Source organism: Gobio gobio, assembly GCF_949357685.1.
Source record: "Gobio gobio genome assembly, chromosome: 23".
NCBI lineage: Eukaryota > Metazoa > Chordata > Actinopteri > Cypriniformes > Gobionidae > Gobio > Gobio gobio.
This window is the reverse complement of record NC_137119.1, coordinates 34,690,380-34,716,404: the sequence shown is the minus strand read 5'-3', so window position 1 is coordinate 34,716,404 and position 26,025 is coordinate 34,690,380. Positions and strand designations below refer to the sequence as shown.

The 26,025-nt window shown below is 38.0% G+C and overlaps 1 protein-coding gene across 2 annotated transcripts in view; it reads left to right on the top strand.

The window, feature by feature from the left end:
• The first annotated feature begins 4,491 nt into the window (after positions 1 to 4,491).
• Positions 4,492 to 26,025, top strand: part of mmp16a (matrix metallopeptidase 16a (membrane-inserted)) — a 78,094-nt gene continuing 56,560 nt past the window's right edge. For both annotated transcript variants that reach the window (XM_079805620.1, XM_079805621.1), the window contains exon 1: positions 4,492 to 4,943. In XM_079805620.1, coding sequence (XP_079661746.1) covers positions 4,833 to 4,943 — 111 coding nt within the window. In that variant the 5' untranslated portion in view covers positions 4,492 to 4,832. The remainder of the gene's footprint in view (positions 4,944 to 26,025) is intronic.

Genomic DNA, 26,025 nt, shown 5'->3' with positions numbered 1-26,025 from the left:
ACGTTTGAGTCATTCGTTCTTTTGCCACGTGACTTGTCACTGTATTGAACACTAGTTCACAACCTTTTTACTAACAAGCACGTAGTTATTTTTTTATTTTATTTTTATTTTTTTATATATAATTCTCAGTTAATATCAGACATATACAAATATGGGAAATATGTTGACTATTCAAGTCTAACTCGAAAGAACGAATCTTTTCTGTTTCCGCTACTGACAGCATAGACTCTATGGGACTGACAGGAAGAACGAAAGACTCAAACCCGAACTCGAGACTCGACACTCGAAAGATGAACTAATCATTCTGTTCCCGGACCTGTGTCACATGGCCCGGCCCAGCCCCAGATCAGAGTCAGACACAGACGAGTCGACAACTAACGTCTCGAGGAGTTCGAAGACACGAAAGGCGGAGAACAAACGTGATAAATATGAAGTTGCAAAAGAAAGAATGTCTTGGATCAGGAGGTGAGATGAACTAACAGAGTTAGACTGCAATAGCCTGACCCAACAACTAATCAATTAATTAAACGTTTCAGTTTCTTATCATTTGGCTTTGGTTGCAGTACCCTATAGTTTATTTTTTTTAGTTTTACAAATGTAATCAACATTTTCATAAGTACTAGATGGGTTGGGATATTTAACATGTAATTTTAATTATATTTTTCTGAAATGAACGAAATGACTCGAAATGACTCGAAAAAAGATTTGTTCATTTTGCTGAACGAGACTCAAAGATCCGAGTCAGTAAAATGATCCGAACTTCCCACTACTAGCTGTGATTATGGGGCGTGTTTCAACCGAACCAGGAAAGAAAATGCCTCTGCACTCAATTGGATAGACCTACAACCAATCAGAGCAACGGAGTAAGGGACGTGTTGAGCGACGCATAGTTGTCAACAGAACTCAACTGCACGCACGCTGGAAGAAGTAGAAGAAGAAGAGGAGTGTAAACGATCTTTGCCGGTGTTGTAAGAAGAATTTAAGGATACACGAGTACTTACCAACACGATCATCATTTTTGATAGAAATAGTAAAGGTGAATGCATATACGAACAAGTTCTCCGTTTAGGATTAGAACGAATTCAACCCAAGCGCTCTTTGGTGACGTGGATGATTACGTTACTGTTGATCGTCTGTCCATCATTGTATAAAGCTCGTCCTGATAATTTGATTGGTCCGAACAGCTCTGGTTCGAGCATAGTTGCTCCACAACGGATCAAGTCCAGACCGAATTTCTCGACCTCAAATGTTGTGGGCGGGGCTAACCTCGGCTGGCATCCAGGCTAAAAATGTTGTCGATTTAAGTAGAAAATGAGAATCATAAAAAATATTGAATATATTTTGAGATAAAGGTCTTCTTAATGATTTTCAGTTTTGTTTAAAGGGGTGGTTCATTATTTTACTTTTTTAACTTTAGTTAGTGTGTAATGTTGCTGTTTGAGCATAAACAACATCTGCAAAGTTACGATGCTCAAAGTTCAACACGAAGGGAGATATTTTATTTGAAAGAAATTGCTTTTTAAGGACTACAACAAACGGCTGGTAGTGAATACAGCAAGCTTATTCCAAAAGGCAACCTCCCCCAGTTTGTCTTTGAAGCCAATACGGAAGTGACTTAAACTGTAATTCATCGACTGGCCACTAGGGACAGGCTCCAGAAGGGAGCAGAATCTCATTGAGCCCCATGTTAAAATGCCCAACTTTACATGATAAAAAACATGTTTACGGCCTGGTACAAATTGTGGTTTTGGTCTATACAGCTAATTTCCCCCTTCATGACAACTGTGAGGGGGTGAATTTTTTTTTATAACTCATTCGTTTACATTATATAAAGCCTTTAAGTTCTGCATAATTAAGGGCGTGGCCACTTTGAGTGAAAGGTGGATTGCCATTTATCTGCTGTCTGTTAGTCATCACGTCACCTCAGCTCCACCCACATCCCACCTCTTTGCCCATAGAGACAGAGCGTATTTAGGCCACGCCCACACCGGGGGGGAAAACAATCAAACACTCTCCATTGACTTTGCATTGCGGGAGGCTGCCTCATTGTCATTTCGGACTTATAACAAAAAACAGAACAATGTCTAAAAGCTGATATGTGACAAGGTGTACAGCAAACAAGCTAAAAAACACAGAAATAAGTTTTTATAAGCTGTCGACCCAAAAAAACTAGCGTTTAAGAAGATAAAAGTGGATACAGGCAATACGAAGTGAAGCTTCAGCAGGAAGAATGGGTCAATTTTGGGATCCTGACACTCAGTATGCCTCAATATGTCTATGTGTGCAGTAAACATTTTGTCACTGTTAAGTCAAATATCCAAATGTCCATTTTATATATTATATTTACTGTCGCTGATTATGTTCCCCTCTAGTCGTCGTAGTTATCAGTGTAATATGACCCGCGCGCTCTGTCTCAATGGCCTGAATCCACTTTTTTGTACTTAAACGCTCGTTTTTTGGGTCATAAAACGTCTGGGTTTTTGCTTCTGGGTTTTGTTTAGCTTGTTTGCTGTACACCTTGTCACATATCAGCTTTTATACATTGTTCAGTTTTTTGTTATAAGTCCGAAATGACAAAAAGGCCGCTACACGCAATGCAAAGTCAATGGAGACGGTTTGATTGTTTCCCTCCCCCGGTGGGCGTGGTCTTCAGATTATGACGCGTGTCGCTCTGTCTCTATTTTCTGTTATCCGTTTTTTATCTGTTGTTAGTGACAACACTAACCCTAAAACGTACGTAAACCCTGCCCCGGGAACACGCAACAAAGGCCATGTTGAGAAGAGGAAGAGTTTTGTAATAGAGCACATTTGGGAGTCTGCTCAAGCTGTCGCATCCGTCTTTTCACATTTATTGCAATACTGTACGAAACACAAATGCAATAGCATGTCATAAAAGCAAGATGACACTGAACTATCCCTGTTCTGTCTTCATGCAGCATATATTCTCTGGCTCTGTGCGTCTTACAACAGTTCCCACATAAGCCTTTATAGATTATAATATGCTAATCAATGACTTGAAGATAGTTAACTGCACATTAGCTATATAAATTCATCAAATAACCATTCAGAAACGTCCTGTTGCATTCTACATGTTGTCTTTCCATCATTGTCCGACTCCAGTTTGAACATAAAAGGCTGAACCGTTTCTGATGTGAGGTAATAGGAGCTGCTAACACAAGCTCTTGAAGCTCCGCCCTCTTCTTGAAAGCAGTTCATTTGCATTTAAAGGGGCACACACCAAAATGCACGTTTTTGCTCACCCTCAAAAAGTGACAATTTGAACATGCAATAAAAATCATATCTTGTAAAAAGGGGCATTATAGGACCCCTTTAAGCTAAATAAAACAACCGTTTTTAAATAACGGAAGAATATATAAAAGTAGCTATGGCATTTGGGACAAAAGGCACAATAATAAACATGATAATAAATAGCTGGCTGACTTTTACATTTGTTGACATTACATGGTGAGATTGAGATGGTAAATATTATTAAGTTGGTTGAGATAATCGCCATATTTATAATGAAACTATATTTAAAATATGATATTAATCATATCATATAATAAAATATAATTTATTGTTACTAGCCTCCTGTGCTTTCAGAATCTTTACTTTTTAAAATAATTGTTTCTGTGTTTTAAAAATGTATTTTTATATTAACATTAATGACAAACTTTGTTAAAGTGATTGTTTTGAACAAGTATTAACTTACACATTGTTAAAAACATATTGCTTTACCTGAAGTATTTGTATCAGATGCTGCTGAGACTCATATAATATATATATTTTTTAAACTATATTAAAAAAGCACTTTAAATGATTTATTTTCCCACAGAACATGTTGCTCTATAAATATTCAATACAAACATATATGTTTTCTGCAATCATACACTATGAGAGAAGTGAAAAGCATATTTCTTTTTTGTTTCTTTTTTTTGTGTGTGTGTGTTTGGCCCCGTTGTACCCTACATTAAAAGTGGGGATATTGTGATTGTCCCATTTTTTGTATGCAGTAAGAAAGCACGAGAGATGCCCTCTAGTGGACATGAACGGTACACTGCATGTTAAAGGGCATCCAAGTAGTAAGGGTAGCCAAGATGTATTGTAAACACAAAAGAATAAAGAATAAATGTAAACATTGTGTAGGCTATTAACTGTATTACATATTGTATAACATAGGCTATATGAAATTAAACATTATATATATATAAATGTATAACTATAAATGTAACTATAAATAAAAAAATATAGGTTACATGTAGGCTACTATTATTTTTAGTGACTGCTACTACTAGCTACTACTACTACTAAAATATAATTAATAAAAATATGATTAAATATTATTATTGTTCATAATAATTAGCATTATACTACAGTTGCTGTTATTTACTCCAGTTCGGTGTTGGGTTTCTGATCTAGGATTCCGTGACGTTGCTCTCCGTGGGTTCTCCGCTGAGGTGGGATTCAGAGCGGAGCTCAGCGCGCATGCTCAGAAGGGAGAGGTATGGTTGAAAACTCGCAGTCCATCGCGCTGAGCAGAAGAGGAGCAGCACAACTAAATGTGACTTATCTGAGCATCATCATCATCACATCTGCGCCTCCGGGAGACCAAGACGAGACGAACTCTAAAGGAACAAACAACGCGATCAGCAGAGCCTCCCGGAGTGATGTGATATTATTATTATTATTATATCTCTCGACGTGACGACTGTTTGCCTGCCTCTAATGTTTCCAACCCACTGAGACCAGAGGGATTTATTCCTTCTTTTGTTCTTAGCTTTTTTTTATTGACTATTAATAAAAGCAGCCAAAACGAATAAATACGGGTCATTATGGTTTTGTTAACACTGAATAATAGAAGAGGGTTGAATTGCTTGTGCGCGCAGTTCTTGCTGTGGATTTTATGTGCTGTGGACGGAGAGGAGCAGCAATTCAGTGTGGAGGTAAGAGATCCACAGAGGAGCTGATGGTGATGATGCTGATGTCCTTCACGAGCTATGTAGCCTACATAACAAACCCTGCGCTGGATTGAGCATTTTGCATGAAAACGGCTAAGCTTTGCACGTCCATCTCCCCATAACACACCAATTCAAAGTTTATTAAACGACAACAACACTAGCCTAGAACGCAGCAGGGATGGATTGTCTTGTCATTTCTGAGACTTGTTGATGAATGCTTACTATAATAGTAACAGACAAGCCCGAAGCAACTTCATTTAACATCTTAATGAAATCAGTTTGTTAAAATATGTGTCAAGCACTCATGAAAATAAGGGGTCACGTGCAGTCTAGTTAGGGGTAGTAATTAAAAAGCAGCATGCAGCTTATGTTGTGAAGCATTTTGTAATGCATGCATAACATATATTCTGTATTCTGAAGTGCTTGTTTAGTTACACCTCTGACTTATTGAATGGCACACTTCCTTAATTCCAGTCCAGCAGCTTGTATATTCTCTTTTCCTGCTGCTCTGGACCCACAAACACACACACATACATTGAGGTTTGTTCTATTGGCACAATCTGATTCTCAAAAGGGCGGAATAAATCAACTCGACATGTCTTGATATCCGGCCAGTGACCAAAAGAAGTCAACCTGTCATTACAGCCTAAATATTGTAACGGTAAACATGCTGTTACAGTTCGACTTCTTATTTTTATTAGAAGTGCAGCATGCGTTTCATGCAAAGCAGCAAAGAAAGCTTTCGCCTTCGAAACGTGCCAACATTATAAAAGTCTGCTGTGAATTTACAGTCGGTCAGAAGTTATGCTCAAATGAGACAGCTGTTTGTGTTGTTTGGAATAGGGAAGTGTGTCCAGGGCAAAGTTTTTCTCCATAGCTTATAATGACTCAAGCGCTGGATGGTGTTTCAGAGGCAGACCGCCTGTTTATGAGCTTGACAGCTGGGTCAGATGCCCTTTGTGTCTTTGAGGAGCCTAAAATCTGCGGCAAAGCAAACAATAGCTTTGAGACGCCTTAAATTTTCATTCTGACAACTGTTATTCTTTCTGTCTCTCTTGGAAGATTGCTATTTCAGATCCTTTGAGATTAGAGGCTTTCTCAGGACAGCAGCAATTCTGTTACATTTTACAGTACCGTGTACTTTGAAGTCTCCAGTCACCATGTATTTAAGCATCCCATCATATAAATTAGCATTTTGAGAGAACCCAATGAGAAGCGAAGCGGAAAACAACTCGATACAGACTTCTTCACTGGACTTCATAGCAATAAAAGTTCTTCTATGGTTCCACGAAGAACCTTTAACATCCATGGAACCTTTCAATTGCGCAAAAGGATCACTCCTAAAATTAAAGGTTCTAAAAGAGGGTGTCAGCGATGTCATAGAAGAACCGTTTTTTGTGGTTTTCCAAAGAACCTTTCAGTGAACAATTCTTAAAAGAACCATAAAAATACATTTTAAAGAACAATTTTCCACTATAAACAACCTTTTGTGCAGTTGAAAGGTTCCATGGATGTTAAAGGTTCTTCATATAAACATCGATGCAAATAAATAATCTTTTATTTTTAAGAGTGTAGTGGAAAAGTGTTCTTCAGATTATTAAAATGCTCTTCAAACTAAAGGCTGGAAAACACTACACGACTTTTGCGCAGATTTTTGCCCCAATTTTCAATCTGGATCGGCAATAGTTGACAAAAGTCTGCGCCAATCTGCAGATTTTGTGTGTTTGGAGTTGACTGAATTCACAGAGAGAGAGAAAAAAAGAGTGTATGATGCCCAGCGTTTCGCTATAATACAAAGTTGGCAAGTGTATGATGCCTGCTGTTTAAAAATCTCTTCAGATTTTAAAAGTTGTGTAGTGTATTCCTGCCTTAAGAAAAAAAATGGTTCTTTTTAAAAGGATAGTTCACCTAAAAATTAAAATTACCCCAGGATTTACTCAAGCCACCCTAGGTGTATGTGACATTCTTCTTTCAGACGAATACAATCGGAGTTATATAAAAAAATGCATTAGAATGGCAGCAAAATATGAAACCCCAAAAAGTGCATCCATCCATTATAAAATTTATCCTTAAGGCTTGGAAAAAAAAATGCTGTGTTAAAAACAAACCAAGTTGGGTTGAAAATGGACTAATCCAGTGAATGGGTTGTTTTAACCCAGCAATTGGGTTGTTTTAACCCAGCGGTTGGGTTAAATGTTTGCTTAAAACAACCCAATCGCTGGGTTAGTCAATTTTCAACCCAACTTGGGTTGTTTTTAACCCAGCATTTTTTAGAGTGGATTAGCCAAGACATTTTTTAATATAATTGTATTCGTCTGAAAGAAGACTTTCATATACACCTAGGATAGCTTGAGGGTGAGTAAATCATGGGCTCATTTTCATTTTTTGGTGAACTATCCCTTTAAGAACTCTCCCCTCAAAAGTTCTTTTTGGAACCCAAACGGTTCTTATCCTTGGAAAAACGACCCTTTCGGAACCCTTTATTTTTAAGAGAGTAAAGGATAGTTCACTCAAATTAAAATGCTGCCATCATTTCCTCACCTTCATGTCGTTCCAAACCCGTATGACTTTTGTCTCCTGCAGAACACAAAAAAAGATATTTTGAAAATGTCTCATACAATAAAAAGTCAATGGGGTCCAATGTTGTTTGGACGCCAACATTCTTCAAAGTATATTATTTTGTGTTCTGCAGAGTCATACCGGTTTGGAAAGACATTAGGGTGAGTAAATGATGACAGAACATCCATTTTTTAGGTGAACTATCCCTTTAAGAAAGCCTTGTGTGAATCTGCCAGGGTAAAAGAACATAGGGCAGACAGACAGAATGCATTTTCCACTTGTCTGATGTTATAAACGGACGCCGATGTAAAAACATTGAAGTTTATTGGCGCGGTTTGGCTTGTATGCTCTACTGGTGTGGCAGTGGCAGAGGTTTATATTGGTAGCTTCCTGGGCACACACACACAAATACAGGGATAAGACGAGTTTCTGTCTTTCTAAATGACGGATCTGTGCGTTAGCCAGAGTTGAACCTAAATCTGTCCAGGTTTTGATGGCAGAGCAGCGGTCGGCTGACATTATGACCGTGTCTGTGGGACTGAGGTCAGGAGCTGATTGGTCACTGGGCCGCAGCATCACCTCAATTTCCTGCCTGCTTGTGTTCCACACGATTAACTCTTTTTTACCAGACACATTGAACTAGTTTTATTGTGTTACGGTTCATTATCTATTCAAATGTACAATGTACACACTCCCAGTACAGTAGAAAAGGTCTCTCTCTCTCTCTCGCTTGCTCGCTTTCTGTCTGTGTGTGTGTGTTTTGGAGAGAGACATTATTAATAGTGTGACAGACAGACAAAAGAGGGATTTAACTAGTGTGCAGCAAAGGCAGTGAGGTGTGTTATAAAAGAAGCCATTGACAAACTATTTGGTCTTTCAGAAAGCCAAATTATTAAGAGCTGACAATGGACATGTAATCTTTTCTTGGCAGTTCTCGCGCTCTCCATACGTATTGCTCTCTGGAGGTCTTTATACGAGGCTTTCAGTTGAAGAATGGCCTCCCAGAAACAGCCGAGAAGTTATCTCCCGGGGACACAACTGATTTATTTTTTAATTAAAAAGAAAGAATTATTAAATGGAAAAAATTGTATTCATATAAATCGTTTAGATTACGCGGCGTTATTTCATTCATTGTATAGATTTAAGTCATCATGTCTTACGAAAAGCTGTAAAATAGCGCCAGGGCTGTCAATCTACAAAAAGCGTTACTGGGAACAGATAAAGCTCTATCACACCTCTCCAACAAAGGCGTATTCTCTGCAGAATGACATGTTTGGATGATGTTTGTCACTTCGTATAACATGATGTGTGTGTGAAAAGAGTTCAGATAAAGTTCACCCTCCACCTTTCCATTGCGGCGTCTTTCATTTTTCTAATGTTACGTTAAAACCAGGGCGAATGTTATTTCTGCTGCCATAGCCACAGGGATGCATATGCACTGGATGTATTGGGCCTGGTGATATTTTCCAGAATATTGGTGATATTATATCACAATTTTATGTATTTGCTCTGAAATGACCCAAAAGCGACCAACATTTTTTTTTTATACCAAATCGGCCCAAAATAGTCTCAAGAGAAGCCAGGTTATCCCGGTATATTTTTCTGTTGAAATGAAAATGCGTGTATATTTAGCAATAATGCAGGTGAATTCTGTATACTATGATGTTATGATGAACTATATGCTTTTTTCCACTAACGTTCTATGATGTTCGAATCTGTTTTTTTGAAGGGGGGGGGGGGGGTGGGGGGATGCTGTTTCATGCATACTGAGCTTTTTACACTGTTAAAGACCTGCATTCCCATCCTAAACATGGACAAAGTTACAATAAAAATAAAAAGCGCGACTAGAGCGAGAGAGCAAACGCTCGCCCATTAACACGCTCTGCTCGGCTTAAAGGGGTTAGTTCACCCAAAAATGAAAATTCTGTCATTAATTACTTCCCCTCATGTCGTTCGACACCCGTAAGACCTCCGTTCATCTTCGGAACACAAATGAAGATATTTTAGTTGAAATCCGATGGCTCAGAAAGGCCTCCATTGGCACAATGTACCGTACACTCTCAAGATCCTTAAAAGGTACAAAGTCCATCTCACTACAGTGGTTCTACAATAACTTTATGAAGCGACGAGAATAGTTTTTGTGCACAAAAAAACCCCCTAAATAACGACTTATATAGTGATGACCGATTTCAAAACACTGCATCATGAAGCTTCGAAGCGTTATGAATCAGTGAGTCGATTCAGCAGTTTGGATCGCCAAAGTCACGTGATTTCAGCAGTTTGGCGGTTTGACACGCGATCCGAATCATGACTCGACTCGCTGATTCATAACGCTTCGAAGCTTCATGATGCAGTGTTTTGAAATCGGTCATCACTATATAAGTCAAATCAAACAGATAATTCGTAAATATTTAATATATTGTCTAGCCCTAATTGTATGCCAGTGTTTTGGGGGTAAAACATTATGTAGAGACTTTCATGAACATTTTTGAGTGATGATGCAAACAGATCATTGAATCTGAGCTGAACTGATTCATATAAATGCTGATTAATGTAGATGAATTGAACAAACTGATGCTACTTTGAAAAATCAAGAAAAAGCTGTGTAAAAGCTCTCATACCTGAGAGTCATAAGACAAGGAAATATTGTCATCTCAAATATTTCACAAACATTCTATAATGTATATCACCCAGCCATAATTGTACATAGGGGTTGAACAATAATATGAGATATATATATATATATATTAACTATAATATTCAATAATAACTATAATATTCATGACGTGCATGTGATGACACAAATAAAACGGTGAATTAGAGTTGAATCGATTCATTTAAACGGACAGATTTGAATTGATTCATGTAAATCTATTTTGACAATAATGAATTTTTAATCAAAAACACTATTAAAATACGCTTATACCTTCGAGTAAGGAAGGCCTGTCATTTCAGATATTTCAGAAATAATTAGCCAGCCCTATTGTTTTAGGGTTGTAAAACGAAACATTCAATTTGAGTTGAATTCATTCATTTAAATGGACAGTTTGAAGTGATTCATGTAAATTAATTAAACCAATTCTAATGCTATTCATTCTTTGAATTAAAAAACACAATTAACACTTATTCCGACAACGAACATATCAAAACAGAATAGAATATTTAAAAAATATTCAAAATATCCCCTTGCTCTAATAGTATGCCAGTGTTTTGGGTTGAATAAATCAGATTATAGGTCTATATTTAGATAATCTCTGTATCATTATTCAGAGCCACGCTTTGGATTTTGCCACACTCATACAAGCCACTTGCGCATATAATACACACACATATTCTCTCATGCTCGGCTCTCAATGCAACACACAGCTTCAAAGAGAATACACAATGCACAACTCATCCCATAAGCCCTTCGCCTTAACTTTATATGTGTAGTAGTGGCATTGAGGTTGCGTCCTGCTGAGCGGAGAGTCCGTGGCGGCCCAACTGCACAGGTTCAGTTCTGTCTTTTTCACTGCCCGACAGATCCGATCACAAGAATCCTTTGAATAATGGAGCCATTTGACTTGGTCGGTTTTGTTCCCGAGTACAACATTAAAGTCTCTTTTGAAGGCTCATGAATGAACAGAAGCTCAAATGTTTATTAGATCGTTCCCTTCATCCTTCCATCTGTGTTTATACTTGCAGTGTTTATGAGCAGCACTTTCCGTCTTGAGGCCTACTAAGGACATGAGTAGACTGCTGACCTTTCATCAGCGCTTATTTGTTAACAGTTGTTGCATTCATACATAAAGTCAATCTATGCGTTTGCATGTTTATCTATGCGTCAATGCATGCATGCTTTCTATTCCTGCATTGTGTCATCGTGTGCATTTCCAGGAAAGATTGTAGTGCTCTGTTTCATGTAGCATGTTGCGTTCACACATGGTCTCTCTGATGTCAGTTTGGCTCTATACGGTGAGCAGATTTTCTCCGTGGAGGGGACGACACATCCGTCTGTTTATCTGTCAGAGTCTTGTGAGAACCAAAGCGCACCAGTACAACCCAAACACAGTCGCAAACCTAGCGCGCGATTCTGTCTGTATGCAATGCCTATTTCTGGCTTTCTTACTCCCCGGACGTTATTTACTTTCTTTCCTCTCTCGCTCGCGCCGTCTCTTGCTGTTTTCCTTGGCGTAGTGTTTATGTGTTGAAAGAGACTGTTGCTCTTCAATCTTTAATGGCACGGGTGATTGCTGGTGTTGAACAGACACAAATGACACTATCGGCCCTCTCGAGATGTTTGGGGTTTTCTATTGACACCGTAGGGACCTGGAAAAAATGTTCTTGAAGCTCAATCCAGTGACGACTTGATGCCAAGCTCACTTCTACATAGCACAGCCACTCACTGTAAAAACTAACATTGCGGTATTTCGACATGACCTGACCCTTGAAAATGACTTTTGTTGGTGTAACCGAAGGTAGTCAGGTTAATTCAGTCATATTAAATCAGATTTGTTTTACTTGAAATAAGTCAAAATCATTCAAAACCATTCACGTTTTACAGTGTAGTGTATATTTAAAATAGCCCACTGTGTGATCAGTGATAAAAATCTGTTTTCCTTTTGATATTGTGGTAACAATTTTTTCGTTTTACAAAATAACTCTTGGTATAAGATTTTTTTAGATCAATATAAAGGCAATAGATTGATAAAGGCAAAGTATGGTACGGTAACAGAACTGACGCAGGATTTATGGACACATTTTTATAAGATACAAGTTATTTTTAAACAATTTCATTTTGTAGAGAAAAATTGATAAAAATCTGTTTTCCTTTTGATATTGTGGTAACAATTTTTTCGTTTTACAAAATAACTCTTGATATAAGATTTTTTTAGATCAATATAAAGGCAATAGATTGATAAAGGCAAAGTATGGTACGGTAACAGAACTGACGCAGGATTTATGGACACATTTTTATAAGATACAAGTTATTTTTAAACAATTTCATTTTGTAGAGAAAAATTAGGAAAACAAATTAGGAAAACTATTTTATAAAAAAAAAAGATAAATAAATGTTTTGATTACACAATGATACATAATGGGGAAAAAATACACTCATTTATATAGCGCTTTTAACAATGCAGATTGTTTCAAAGCAGATTCACAGTGTTAAACAGGAAAATAATGCAACAGAATTTTTTTCAGCCGTATAGCCGTTCTGGAGAAAACGGTGATGTCATCAGCTCATACAGTGACAAAGTGGGCTTTAGATCAGTAATTAGATCAGTAATTTAGTTTATATGGTTAATTTAGTTTAATAATTCGATTTATTTGGATATTTAGTTGAAAATTTAGTGTCCCCAACTGAGCAAGCCAAGCCAGAGGCAACAGTGGCAAGGAACCAAAACTCCATTAGGTGACCTAATGGAGAAAAATAAACCTTGGGAGAAACCAGGCTCAGTCGGGGCCTCTGGCCAATTAACAAACAGCGTATGATTATTATTCTGACAACTTTACAGGTCAGAGGTCATAATAGATCGGAATATTCGAAAGATCGGAGGCAACACCGCCGGAGACGGGTTTATTGAGGATGATGTGTCGATTAAACAATTATTAAATAGGAATAATCGAAATATCGGAGTTATCATGCCGGAGACGGGTTTATTGAGGATGCCGTATTGATAAACAATTATTAAAGTGCAATATTCGAAAGATCGGAGGCAACACGCCGGAGACAGGTTTTATTTTGGATGACATATCGATTTAACAATTATTAAATAGGAATATTCGGAGTCATCACACCGAAGACGGGTTTATTGAGGATGCCGTGTCGATGAGGCAATTTCAGGGGGAGTGACTAATCGAAACAAGAACTCATGATTTTCAGCTATATAAGACACTTTTTACAGAAAATATTATATTGTTGTGGCCATCTTGTGATCCATGACAATGAGTAGCAAATTATTAAAATCATTTAAAAAATGGAGCTATATAGCCTATACAACCATTTACAATGACGCTAATAATTTTACATTTCTTATAGGAATGCAAAATCAATCAGTAGTTATTGATATTTTGAATAGAATAATGAGACACAAACCTGTACATATTCAATCATGTTTGCTCCCATTTATTTTTGATCAGTGTTTTGGTGCACAATATAGGCTAAAAACTAGTCCAAAATTGCACACATTTGGAGAAATGTGTATTCACACCTTTACCTCATATTTCTTTAGATAGGATAGAACCATAATTTCTTGATGACTCACAGAAAGACGATTCTCTGCCGATCCATCAGTCAATATTGCGTGATAATAATTCCCTGGTAAATTTCTGCGTTCTGTCTCATAATACATTTAGCGTCAGTTTATTATATATAATATCTGCATTAGGTCACAATAGAGTGTATTAATGTCATACTGTCACTCTGAAATAGATGAATGCGGCACGCTGACTTTCTGAAAAGCTCTGCATGGACTGAGGCGCGTGAAACAGGATCACGAATCTCAGGCGGTCTCCAAGCGGGAGCACTAACAGTTAAAGTGCATTTCTGATTTTATTGTTGTTTGTATTGTCATGTTGCAGCATTTTACTTGGCGATGTTTTAAAAAAATATTTGGATTTTTGGTATTTTATATGCTCTGTTGGTGGTTTGTGGAGTAGCATCCCATGGCGGGGGATATTTTGTATATTATAAAAATAATTCAGCAGAGGCAGGGATATATAGATCAGACGGGGGGAAATACCTGCCACCCCTCCCCTACAAATCGCAACCTGAATTATACATTTCTGTCATGACAACTCTCAAAGTGTTTGGCATGGTAATGGATATGACTACGTAGATATGTTTAGTCTTGGCAGAATAGATCTGCTACGCTGCTGCGGTTACTGCTGTACGGGACTTGCTACTGCCAATACACGACACACTGTTGTGAGCAAGTAAGACATGCTGCTGTACTATATAGCATACATGAAAAACCTGTAGCAGATCTATACAGGTGGAGCTGGGGAAGGTGGAGGGTTTCTGAAAGTGACTGCTACAGCAAATGCTGACCAAGTATTTGAACCAATCAGCCGGAACCAATCAGCTGTGCCCTGTTTTTATAGTAACTGTAATGGAAATAAGAAACAAGTATTATTTTCTTTAAGCTACATTTATTTCGTATTTATTTATTTATTTTTGGGGAGAAATATGTTCTTTTAGATTTCATGAGGTTCTGTATGTGTGGATTATCTGAATGATTTACTACATTTGCCAAAGTGTGCGGTACAGCAGGAGCACAATGTGTGAAATACTGTTTTCCTCAGTGCACTGAACTGAACTTGACCTTCCGTTTCGAATGGAAGCAAAGGCCACAATGTTAACATCTAATTCATGTTTAATTAAGAAGTCAAAACATAAGACATTTCATACAAAACTGGATTAAAAATGAACTAAACATGCAATATAATACAACAATTTTAGCATACCACAAGATTTGATGCATACTGCTTCACATAAACTATAAAATATTAGGCCATATACAGTACATACTGAGCAGTAGGCTAGTATTCAATTCTGAACATGTAGCAACAGACGCAAACCTCTCCCTGGAGGGAATGAACTGCGAATGAATGAAAATGTTTTGTTTGGAACTGGGTCGAGAGGTTAAAAGCGTGCTAGACCCGTTATAGAACTGTGACATTCTCTGACATTTGGCCAAAACAGTCGGCAGCGGTTGACGGAGGGCATGAGACGAAGGGGGTAGCCATGGAGATCCCATGTGCGATATGACGGTTTGGTATGTGTCCGGATTAATAATTTAGTGCATGTGAAAACGGATACCAGAGAGCGATAGCCCTTACCCACACACACTTACACTCACTTAAGCACAAGTGACGCAAGAAAGCCGATGTTACTGGTGTCACGGCTCAGCTAAAACAGACATTGTGTGATAAGGTCCGTTTTTAATAAGCCACACTATGTTCTTGGAAACACGCAACACATATGCATGTATAGAGGCAGCAAAGCAGTTATGGTGACTCAAATTGCATGCTGGGATAAAGGTTAAATCACACATTAAAATGAATGAGCCGAAGCTTTCCAAACGCCCATAATGATCAAATCTAAGAAAAGTTATGAGCAACTAGCTTAACTAGGAATTGCTAAATTAGTGACGGTTTTCACACAGGTTTCTTCAAACACTCCTCTCGTCTGCCATTGGTCACACTCCCGCCCCAAACTCACCCCAGTGGTTGAGCCAGTGTTGCCGGGCTGGTCGGAATGCTCAAACAAACACTATTTTGAAATCACCACAGAGCCAAGCATTTACGCTTTTTAATACACAAAGGGTTTCACAGGCTGGAATCGGAAGTATTTTTGACCACCCAAACAACAGTCACTTATTTATGTGTTATCTATATTACATCTGTACATGTTGCCATGGTCACATCCTCTCTCTGAGGGTGTCTCATTGCTAATGAAGCGTTAGAACGGCCTTTAGGGTTCAGCTTTGATGTTTCTATGAGGCTAATTAGGCCTTGTTTGTCTTATTAGCTAGTGATCCATGAGACACATCAGCTCTGAAAGTTCACTGGCGCAGTTCAGCGATCAGAGTACTGCGTCAGGTCCGCTCCGGCCTAAATCATATCACGTGATGTTGGTTGACCTTTTTGGAGTTCAACAATGGCTATGTTCCTGTTGAGATTGTTTATCATATAAATAATTATTTCAGCTGAAATAAAGCCAAAATAAAACAAAATATAGACATTAGATAAAAACTTAAAGGGATAGTTCACCCAAAAATGAATATATTTGTCATTGCTTACTCAACCTGAAGTTGTTCCAAGCCTGTATAAGTTTCTTTCTTCTGCTGAAAACAAAAGAAGATATTTTGAAAAGTGTTGGTAACCAGAAAGTCGACGGCACCCATTGACTTCCATAGTATTTTTTTCAACAACATGAGGGTGAGCAAATGATTACAACATTTTCATTTTTGGATGAACTATCCCTTTAAAATTAAACAAAAATTACAAAAATGACCCTGGTGATTAGTCACATGGCATTTACGGCTCAGGTGATTGGCTAAAAAAAAATGTCCACAAAAAAGTGCCTATGAGCAAAGATGCAACAAGCATCTCACATACTTGCAGAAAGTCCTGCAATAGCCGAGTATCTGTCATTGAGATGTTAATGAACTAGTTTGACTAGTTTGCTATTCCAAACACAGAATGACATGAACACTGATTGCTTACAAAAATGAAAATGCATTCAGAAACAACAGTTTCCAGGGACAATAATAAACAGGGAATGAATGGGTCAAGAGATTTAAAGGTAGGGTAGTCAATTTTCGGAGCAAATTAGCAATAGCAAGCTAGTTTTAAAAGCATAAGATCCCATTTCAATGATTGAACAAACATTGGCACTTAACTTAGTGATTGCCATCAGGATGTGAAGAGACTTTCAACCGGCATAACAAAGAATATTTCTGGAACAAATCACCTATCTTGCCTTTAATTGTAAAAGGTTTAAGATTCTGGCTAATAACTGAAAGTTTGTAGGATTAAACCCCAAACGTGTCTTTCAGCTCAAGTTTTAGTAAAAAAAATGTACAGTAAAGTGCTTTTGACAACAGCATCTGCCAAGTAAATAAATGTCAATCTCACCTAAATATATAGGCTACCTGTAGGCCCAAAGCTCTTTGTTCATTTGGCACACAATCCACATCCAAGGAGCCAACGTATCTTGTGTCCTGGTTGTGGTTTTTAATGGCCCAAATCTTCTTGAAGCTGCACCAAACATGCTAAGTGTTCCCAAATCCAAAACCACCCCAGAACACTCTCCCTCCCTCTAGAGGTCCCCTGGGGTAACAGTCCTCACAAAACCTCTTCCCTGTCTTAAAGACACAGTAACTTATTTAATATGGCCAAATGTATGTCATACACCTTACCATATCACTGACTGAATAATCCATAGCATAAAAGAGGTCTCTCCTGATAATTTCTCTACTAACATAACATGAATTCATCAGCCTTCACTGTAAAAAATGTGTTTCTGCTATGATATAAAGTGATTGACAGAGAGGTGTAAGAAAACATTGACCTGCCGTGTGGAGCTCCACTGTCTATCGTGAGCAGATAAAAGAGGGCATATATCACAGGAAAACTGAAAGAATAAATGAGTTTACTCAGCAGTGAAGGATGAACCTAAAGAGCCAAACAAACACCTTGAATTATCCGTCTCTTTACCTTCACTCCTCCACTTGTTTCTTTTCCCTTGCTAATTATATGTGGTATGACAAAGCAAGTGCACAGTATGTGAATGTTTGAATGCCAGCTAGCATACGATAAATCTCCTATTCAGTCAGGAGAGCGGTGTAGTACATTTTAGGACGAATGAAATGCTGATGACTCAATACCGGTTTCAAAGACAAGGCTTAAGTCTAGTCTCAGACTAAAGTGCATGCTTGAGCTGTTTGAACTGGAAGCAGCTTGCACTGACATATCTTATATGTCATTGCCATTGTTTTGTCTCAAGATGCACACGGCAATGTTTTTTTTCTTTCCTAAAGCACGTTTATAAATGCTACATAAATGCCCTAATTGAACTAAGACCTAATCCTGGCTTAATCTAAACCCATAATATATGTATATTTACACACACACACACATACACCGATCAGGCATAACATTATGACTTCCTAATATCGTGTTGGTCCCCTTTTTGCTGCCAAATCAGCCCTGACCCGTCGAGACCACACACCTGGCCATCCACGTGATGTAAACGAAAACGTGATTCATCAGACCAGGCCACCTCCTTCCATTGCTCCAGTTCTGATGCTCACGTGCCCACTGCTGGCGCTTTCGGCGGTGGACAGGGGTCAGCATGGGCACCCTGACTGGTCTGCGGCTATGCAGCCCCATACTCAACAAACTGCGATACACTGTGTATTCTGACACCTTTCTATCAGAACCAGCATTAACTTCTTGAGCAATTTGAGCTACAGTAGCTCGTCTGTTTGATCAGACCACACGGGCCAGCCTTCACTCCCCACGTGCATCAATGAGATTTGGCCGCCCTGCCCGCCCATGACCCTGTCACCGGGTCACCACTGTTCCTTCCTTGGACCACTTTTGATAGATTCTGACCACTGCAGACCGGGAACACCCCACAAGAGCTGCAGTTTTGGAGATGCTCTGACCCAGTCGTCTAGCCATTACAATTTGGCCCTTGTCAAACTCGCTCAAATCCTTATGCTTGCCCATTTTTGCTGCTTCTAACACCTCAACTTTGAGGACAAAATGTTCACTTGCTGCCTAATATATCCCACCCACTAACAGATGCCGTGATGAAGAGATAATCAGTGTTATTCATTTCACCTGTCAGTGGTCATAATGTTATGCTTGATCAGTGTATATATATATATATACACACACACATATTATATAAACACAAACTTTTATGTTAGATGCGATTACTTGCGATTCATCGATTTTGAGAGCACTCAATTAATCACATGACTTTGATAAATGAATTAAATGCTGCTTCAAAACAAAAACAAAATTATTATTATTATTCATTTTTACACTATTTTTCTAAACTCGTCTGTGTCTGTTTGAATATCCCTGCCCTAGACCACGTGTCGGGAACAATGTCAACCTAAATGAGCTATTTAGCCATTGTTTAAAGGTGAAGTTTATAATTTATGCTCCACTACTGGCAACAGAATCGCAAAAGTAATGATTTCAAACTAGTTTCCATTGGTTTGGACGGACAAATAATCCCACAACAGGGGTTAAGCCAATGCTGTTATGCTTAAACCGGTCAGGCCTTTCAGACAAACAGATTGCAATTCCGTTTGGTGCCAGAAATGGCACACTTCACTTTTAAGGTTACTGGTGCAAATAATACAGCCTTTCTAAAACCGTGCCAATTCTGAACGCAATAACGCACCATACCTCCCACAGATTAAGTTGAGGTTCACTGTGTTTATTTATACTCAAGGTTTTTGCCAGGATTTGAGTTTTTTTGTAACCTTTGGGGTTTGATTGAGGGTTTTGAAACAAAGCCTGAAAATAGTTTGTCATTCTGTTTTTCTGGAAAATGTCCCTCAGCACACTAAACAAATAGAGGAATGTGAAGTGTTGGGCGTAGATGCTGGGCAGCAATAGCTGTGTTGCGTTGTGTAATCAAATAATAGCACCTCTGCACAATGCCGCCCATGAAAATGTGACACATTTGCTGCTCTGGTTTTGTTTCCTCACTCACTTCAGGTCTGTACATTATGCAACACCTTATCACTATGTGCTTGTGAACCTATACTACCATAGATCCCCTTGGATCCCGTTCCAACATCAAATTAGGTAATGATTTTTATTCATGAAGTCAGACTTTCAGTGCCAAATCCCTGTGCCAGGTAAAAGCATGATTCCTGTGCAGGGGGAAAAACATCTGAAGATAACAGATCACTGTTTAGCTACAGCATGCTGTGAGTGAATGCAAATACAGGATACATTAGCCGAGTGTTACACTTTCCTGGCCAGACTTTGCCATCAGCCTGGGGCGAAGGTCAACCAGTAGGCAGAGGGAATTCTGTGAGGAAATTCTGAATGTAATTGTCTAGTTGGCAGGTCTCTGTATTTACTGTACAAATTTTAGCTGACCCCTAGATCATATCAGGAGAACATTTTAATGCACAGATGTTGCTCTTCCATATCTCAGTAGATCTAATGGAATTCTAAATTCCAGCAACACCACTGTCAGATATTTCTACAAAAATTTGTTTGTGGAGTGAAAAAAAAAATGAAACAAATGAGACAGTTGGTGACATACAGTGATTAAACTTGGAAGGCGGATAATTTCCATAATGACCAACATAATCTACCCGTTAGCGTCTGGTTTAAAACATGCTTTTTGGGGGCAGTAAATAATGGGGCAAACACCAGTAAATTGACGAGTGCAAACCTTAGTAAATTACCTAGTATGATTTATTTAAATACTCTCCTCCCATGAATTTAGCATCTGAAAGGGAAACTCCTACAAATGCATATGCAATATGGTCAGCCACAAAAATAACCCTGTCCACGCCTATTTTCAGCGCAAATTTTTCCCTGATTGTCTTAAGTAAATTCTGACACGGCCAATGCCAAAAGAGGATTTGCGATGGCACAAGCTGTTAGTAAATCTGGCCCCAAGTATCTTGGTGAATCTGAGCACAGTTTGTGACATTTTTGAGATCTTTTCTGACATTCTAGACACATTTACTAGGGTGAGTGTTGTTATGGTTAATCAAAACTAAAACTATTAATAATCGTTTTCGGTAATGGAAATAAAACATTAAAATATAAATATTAGACAACAAACTTCAAATATTCATGAAAATTAGAAAGGTTGCCTTGGCAGCTAATTTGAAATAAATAAGTTAAAGTACCAAAATGACTAAAACCGAAATAAAAATTATTTAAAGCTACACAGAAATATAAAAAAGCACATGAAATTTCAATAAACAATAGTTTATAAACGCTACTAAAGTAACATTGACTAGGCTCGTTTTACTAGAAAAATCTGAAGAGTAAGAAAGAGACACATTTGTGATTTGTCGTTCATTTCTGTTCTTCATTCTGTAGGTGCGTCCACACCATGTTCAAAATGCCATAATTACGAGATTTCAACTTGTAAAAAGTGTTCACGTCCTTGTGAATACAAGATCTTGACCAAAAATGTATGCACCTCTTGATGAAAATAACAACACAACATTTATTTTTAACATCAATTTTTGGGCAAGATCTTGTATTGACAAAGCAAGAGTCCAGCACTCTGTAAAGTCTCCTCCAGCACATCCCAAAGACTTTCAATGAATTTAAGGCCTGGATTCAGAGGAGCCAATTCATGTGTGAAAATGATTCTTCATGATCCCGCCTAACCATTCTTTCACAGTTTGAGCCTGATGAATCTTGACATTGTCATCCTGAAATACGGCCATGTGTCTTCATACATGGTTGTTTGAGAAAGGAAAAGCTACACACTCCATCAGTTAGGGTTAGAAGAACTGTTGCCAAACATATAACATGCAGAAACATAATAATAACTGAAATGATGATCCAATCATTGACTCTTAAGTATTTGCCTATTTAAATCCAAACAGCGAATTTTTTTTTTGGCCGATAAAAAATAATAATAAAGCAGTAGGAAAGTATGCGATTTCAGAAGCAGGGAAGAGTAGGGTTGGGCTCTCGGTCTGATGCTGCTGGCCTGGCGCTGCTGTCCTCAGACTGCTGTGACGTGTGGTTCTGCGGTTCTGCAGTCACCTGACCGCTACAGGTTCATTTAAGCGTTTATAGTGGTGTCATAGAAATGCATAATTCCCAGTGAACAGCTCCAAATAGAACATCACGTGTTGTCATCTTGAGACTATTGCATGTACTCAGAATAACACACCACAGCTAATTATCCTTGTGATGCATAACACATAAAACAACTTAAGTGAATCAAGTCCTCTCATTACTGAGTGTGTAATGGACATCTATTTATGTGACCTGTTATATATTAAGCTTTCTGTCATGTACCTCACAGAACAACCTGAATTTGTTCTTAATTTTTACTTGGGCTTGATGAATTCTCAACATTCCTGGTCAATAACATAAAAAAACTGTGGCGTTGTGTTGAAGGACGTCTTTGAATGCCTTAAACAACATTCAGTGGCCGGTTGCATAAACATCTTTGACTAATTTTAAAAGTTAGTATCCTATTTTTTTTTTTCAACGAGTCAGTTACATTAAAAGGTAGTTTGGTCTAATCTGAATATGAAAGTAAGAATGATTACCTCTTGCTAGTTGGTCAAACTAGTTATTAAGAGGCTAAGTTTATGCAACTCAGTACGTATACATACATACTTGTTGTGTATTAAACTCCTTAACATGATTTACCAAAGTAGATCAACAACATTGTTTGGGCTATCATTCCCATTGTTTTTAGGGGTGGGTTAGAATTAGGCTTAACTTTAGGGACATGGTTTGGCTTATGATTGTTTGCTAGGAAAGTTATCACAAATAAACAATGATGATCCAGGAACATGTCGTACTTGGGTAAATCGTGTTATGCATTTTAGTTAAGAATGTCATCACATTAAGTTTGCCAGCTGCAGGACCTTTAAAAAACAACTACAATCCTGAATCTCCCAAAGAAATGTCTAGATCATATTTCACCCCAAAATTAAAAGAAAAAAATGGAAATTATACTTGGCATATTTTGCATAAATATCATCCTCATTACAGTAATGAAAAATAAATAAATAAATTCTCATTACTGAAAATGATCCACAATGGAGAAATCGGCTTCATTTTCTTTATGCAAATATTATAATTAGATGTCCAAGCACAGGCATAGGAACTCAGTTGTATTTGCTCAGTTTAAAGGTCCCGTTTTTCGTGTTTTTTTGAAGCTTTGATTGTGTTTACAGTGTGCAATATAACATGTGTTCATGTTTCACGTGTAAAAAAACAGTATTTTTCACACAATTTACTTATCTGTATACTGCTGTTTTCACTGTCCTCAAAACGGCTTGAAAGATTTCCCTGTTCTATGAAGTCCCTCCTTCAGAAATACGTAACGAGTTCTGATTGTGCCAGCGGTTCCCGTGTTGTGATTCGACAGCAGCTTAGCGCACGTTGCCCGGAAAGGTCACGCCTCTTACCATAACGGGGATGCATGCGCTCAATGATCTCTAAGTACAGCGTCCCTGGGAAAGCCAAACAAAGGTGATTTGACTCCGGGATGAAAATAACAGCGTCTCGACGACATGGCGACAAACACTATACAAACGCAACCTCTTCTCAACGCGGGAGCACCAAGACCACGGCCCCTTTTTTCGCGTATTCTTGTAGGCGGAGGTTAGTCAACAAACTGTTCTACTGACGTAATTAAAGCAGGAAGTACAAGGATGTAGTCTAAACCGGCCGTTCGCTGTAGGCTTTGAAAGGGAACTTCTGTTAAATAAAATATCTCGCTTGGCATTGAACTTTGAGCTTTATAATTTTACAGGTATTATTTATGCTCTAACAGCAACATTACACACTAACTAAAGTTTGAAAAATGGGATCACGAAGAACAGGACCTTTAAGATATAACATAAAATATATAGCAAGTTGCATATGGGCTACAATGACCAATTTAACATTTTGTTTAAATGCAAAGTTTTATGAAAGTTAGAAAACAGTCAGTGTTCCGAGATGCGCGCTTAGGACTGTGCTTTTGAATTAGCTGGTCCAGTCTGAAAAATGAGCGTTTAGAAACTTTATGCAGATTTCATTGGTGATTTCAAATACAAATTTTAATCGTAAGCTTGGTGAACAGCTTTGGAGAATTGTATGTTTCCCCATTCATAGAGATATGCTGTACTTGCGTGACAGAAATAGCTGCCCGAGAGGTGTTTCAAAGATGGCTACCGAGTGAAATTACTTCCCTGAAAGGGACCTTCTGCTCATAGGGGACGCTACAAGCAAAAACACCATAACACCAAATGACCGTCAACAGCCAATGAAAATTCACCAGTTGAAATTTAACACCAAAAACAGCTACAGCAAGGATCTCAAAACTCGGTCCGGGAGGGCCACTGTCCTGCAGAATTTAGCTCCAACCCCAAATAAACACACCTGAACCAGCTAATCAGTGTCTAACAGCGGCCCTCCAGGACTGAGTTTAGAGAACTCCTGAAGGCTACAGGATCTATTCGTTGTGAAATAATAATCATTTTGGTCCTGTTCTCCACATAATCTTGGACCAGAATAAATGCTGCATTTAGCTGTATTTTCATTTTTTCATGGTTTTGGGGTGAAATATGACTTTCTTGAGAGTTTTTTTAAGACTCACACCCAAATACCTTTTTAAAGGCCAGATGACCTTAATGTACAGCAGTGATTCAACCTCTGTTTTGTGCAGATGTCTATAAAGTGGACTTCTCTTTAACACTACCACAGTTACTTTAGTAAAGGGCACATTAGGACAGGGCTGTTCTTATAGCTAGAGGAGAGGTCTGAGCAAAACTAGAGAAGTGATGATTGAGAGGTGACACACACACGTTGGTATACGATGGTTTACAAGGACTCTCCATAGGCGTAATGGTTTTTATACTGTACAACCCGTATATTCTATCCCCCTAGACTAACTGTACCCCTAAACACAACCCTCACAGAAAACTTTCTGCATTTTTACATTTTCAAAAAACATTATTTGGTTCGATTTATAAGCTGTTTTCCTCATGGGGAACAAAAAAATGTCTCCACAAGGTCAAAAATGTCTGGTATTACTATCAATGTAGAGTTTACCAGGACCACACACACATACTCACAGTGTCATGATGAGTGTTGTAGAGCTGTGATGCATTTGGCTGTTGGCTGAAGGCAGCAGATGGGTCAGCAGAGGATCCGTGTAAGCACTTCCTACTGCTTCTCTCTGGCATTAATGAGAAAACCACTTCAAAACAAACTCAACATTCTTTTTAATCTGCTAATGGCAGTAGCGGTAGCAGCGGCCATGTTTCTACAGAAAACTCTGTCAGTATGAGTTAGTTCAGCTATGCTAAGATAATATAATTCTGGATTTAACTGGGTAGACCTATATTAGTGTGTTTTTTCTTAATTTCATATTCATTCACAAGAAACTGTCAGAATGAGTTATTTTTGCTATGCTAAGAAAAAAATTATATTTCAACTATATTAAATGATATATACAGTTATATTATATTATATTATCGCTATTGACATACATTTCCGTCATTTATGAGACAACGCTTCCCCGGCATTGACGGAATTTTCTGGCGTTCCACTGTTATATGGTAGGAGACGCAATGACACATTTTCTGAAAGAGTACAGAATCTCCGGATCAAATCACAGGTGAAAAATCAGCAAAAATCGATAGCATATGTAAGCAGATGTATATGCAAAATAACGCGTTCATCAACATTAAACAGCATAAATCAAAACTGCCAAACATGAATGAAATTTCGAACCAGGACGTGCTATAGGACTGTGAAGCTTTGGGGGTGTTGATGGACTTAATCTACTCCATCTGTTTTTATCATCGTTCAGTTCAGTAGGTAGCACAATGCGAAAAATGCTACCTATCAGATTGTGCTACCAGCATCATATTCATATGGTTTCCGGCTTTATTAACATCCATACTTATCACTACCATAAAGCTGCTGTCTGTAACTTTTAAGATTACAAAAGTAAGATTTACAAAAATTATATAATGAGAATGTACAAAATTAATCAATTTTCCAAAATGTGCAGCTTTAAAACAATGCAAATATAAAAAATATTTAAAAAGTTACTGTGTTTTGACTATGCACCTGTTGTGAGCCCTGGTAGGACAATCTGTAGTCTTTGACAAAAATGTGATGTTCTCGGGTTTTTGCTCAAAATGTTGATTTTTCTTAATGAAACTTGCCCAAATTCAAGTGTTGATAAAAATGCATTAAGCTTTTATTTTTCTTTTCTTTTTAAACAGAGGATCTTTCTTGTGATATATTGCATGTTCAGATATTCATGCAA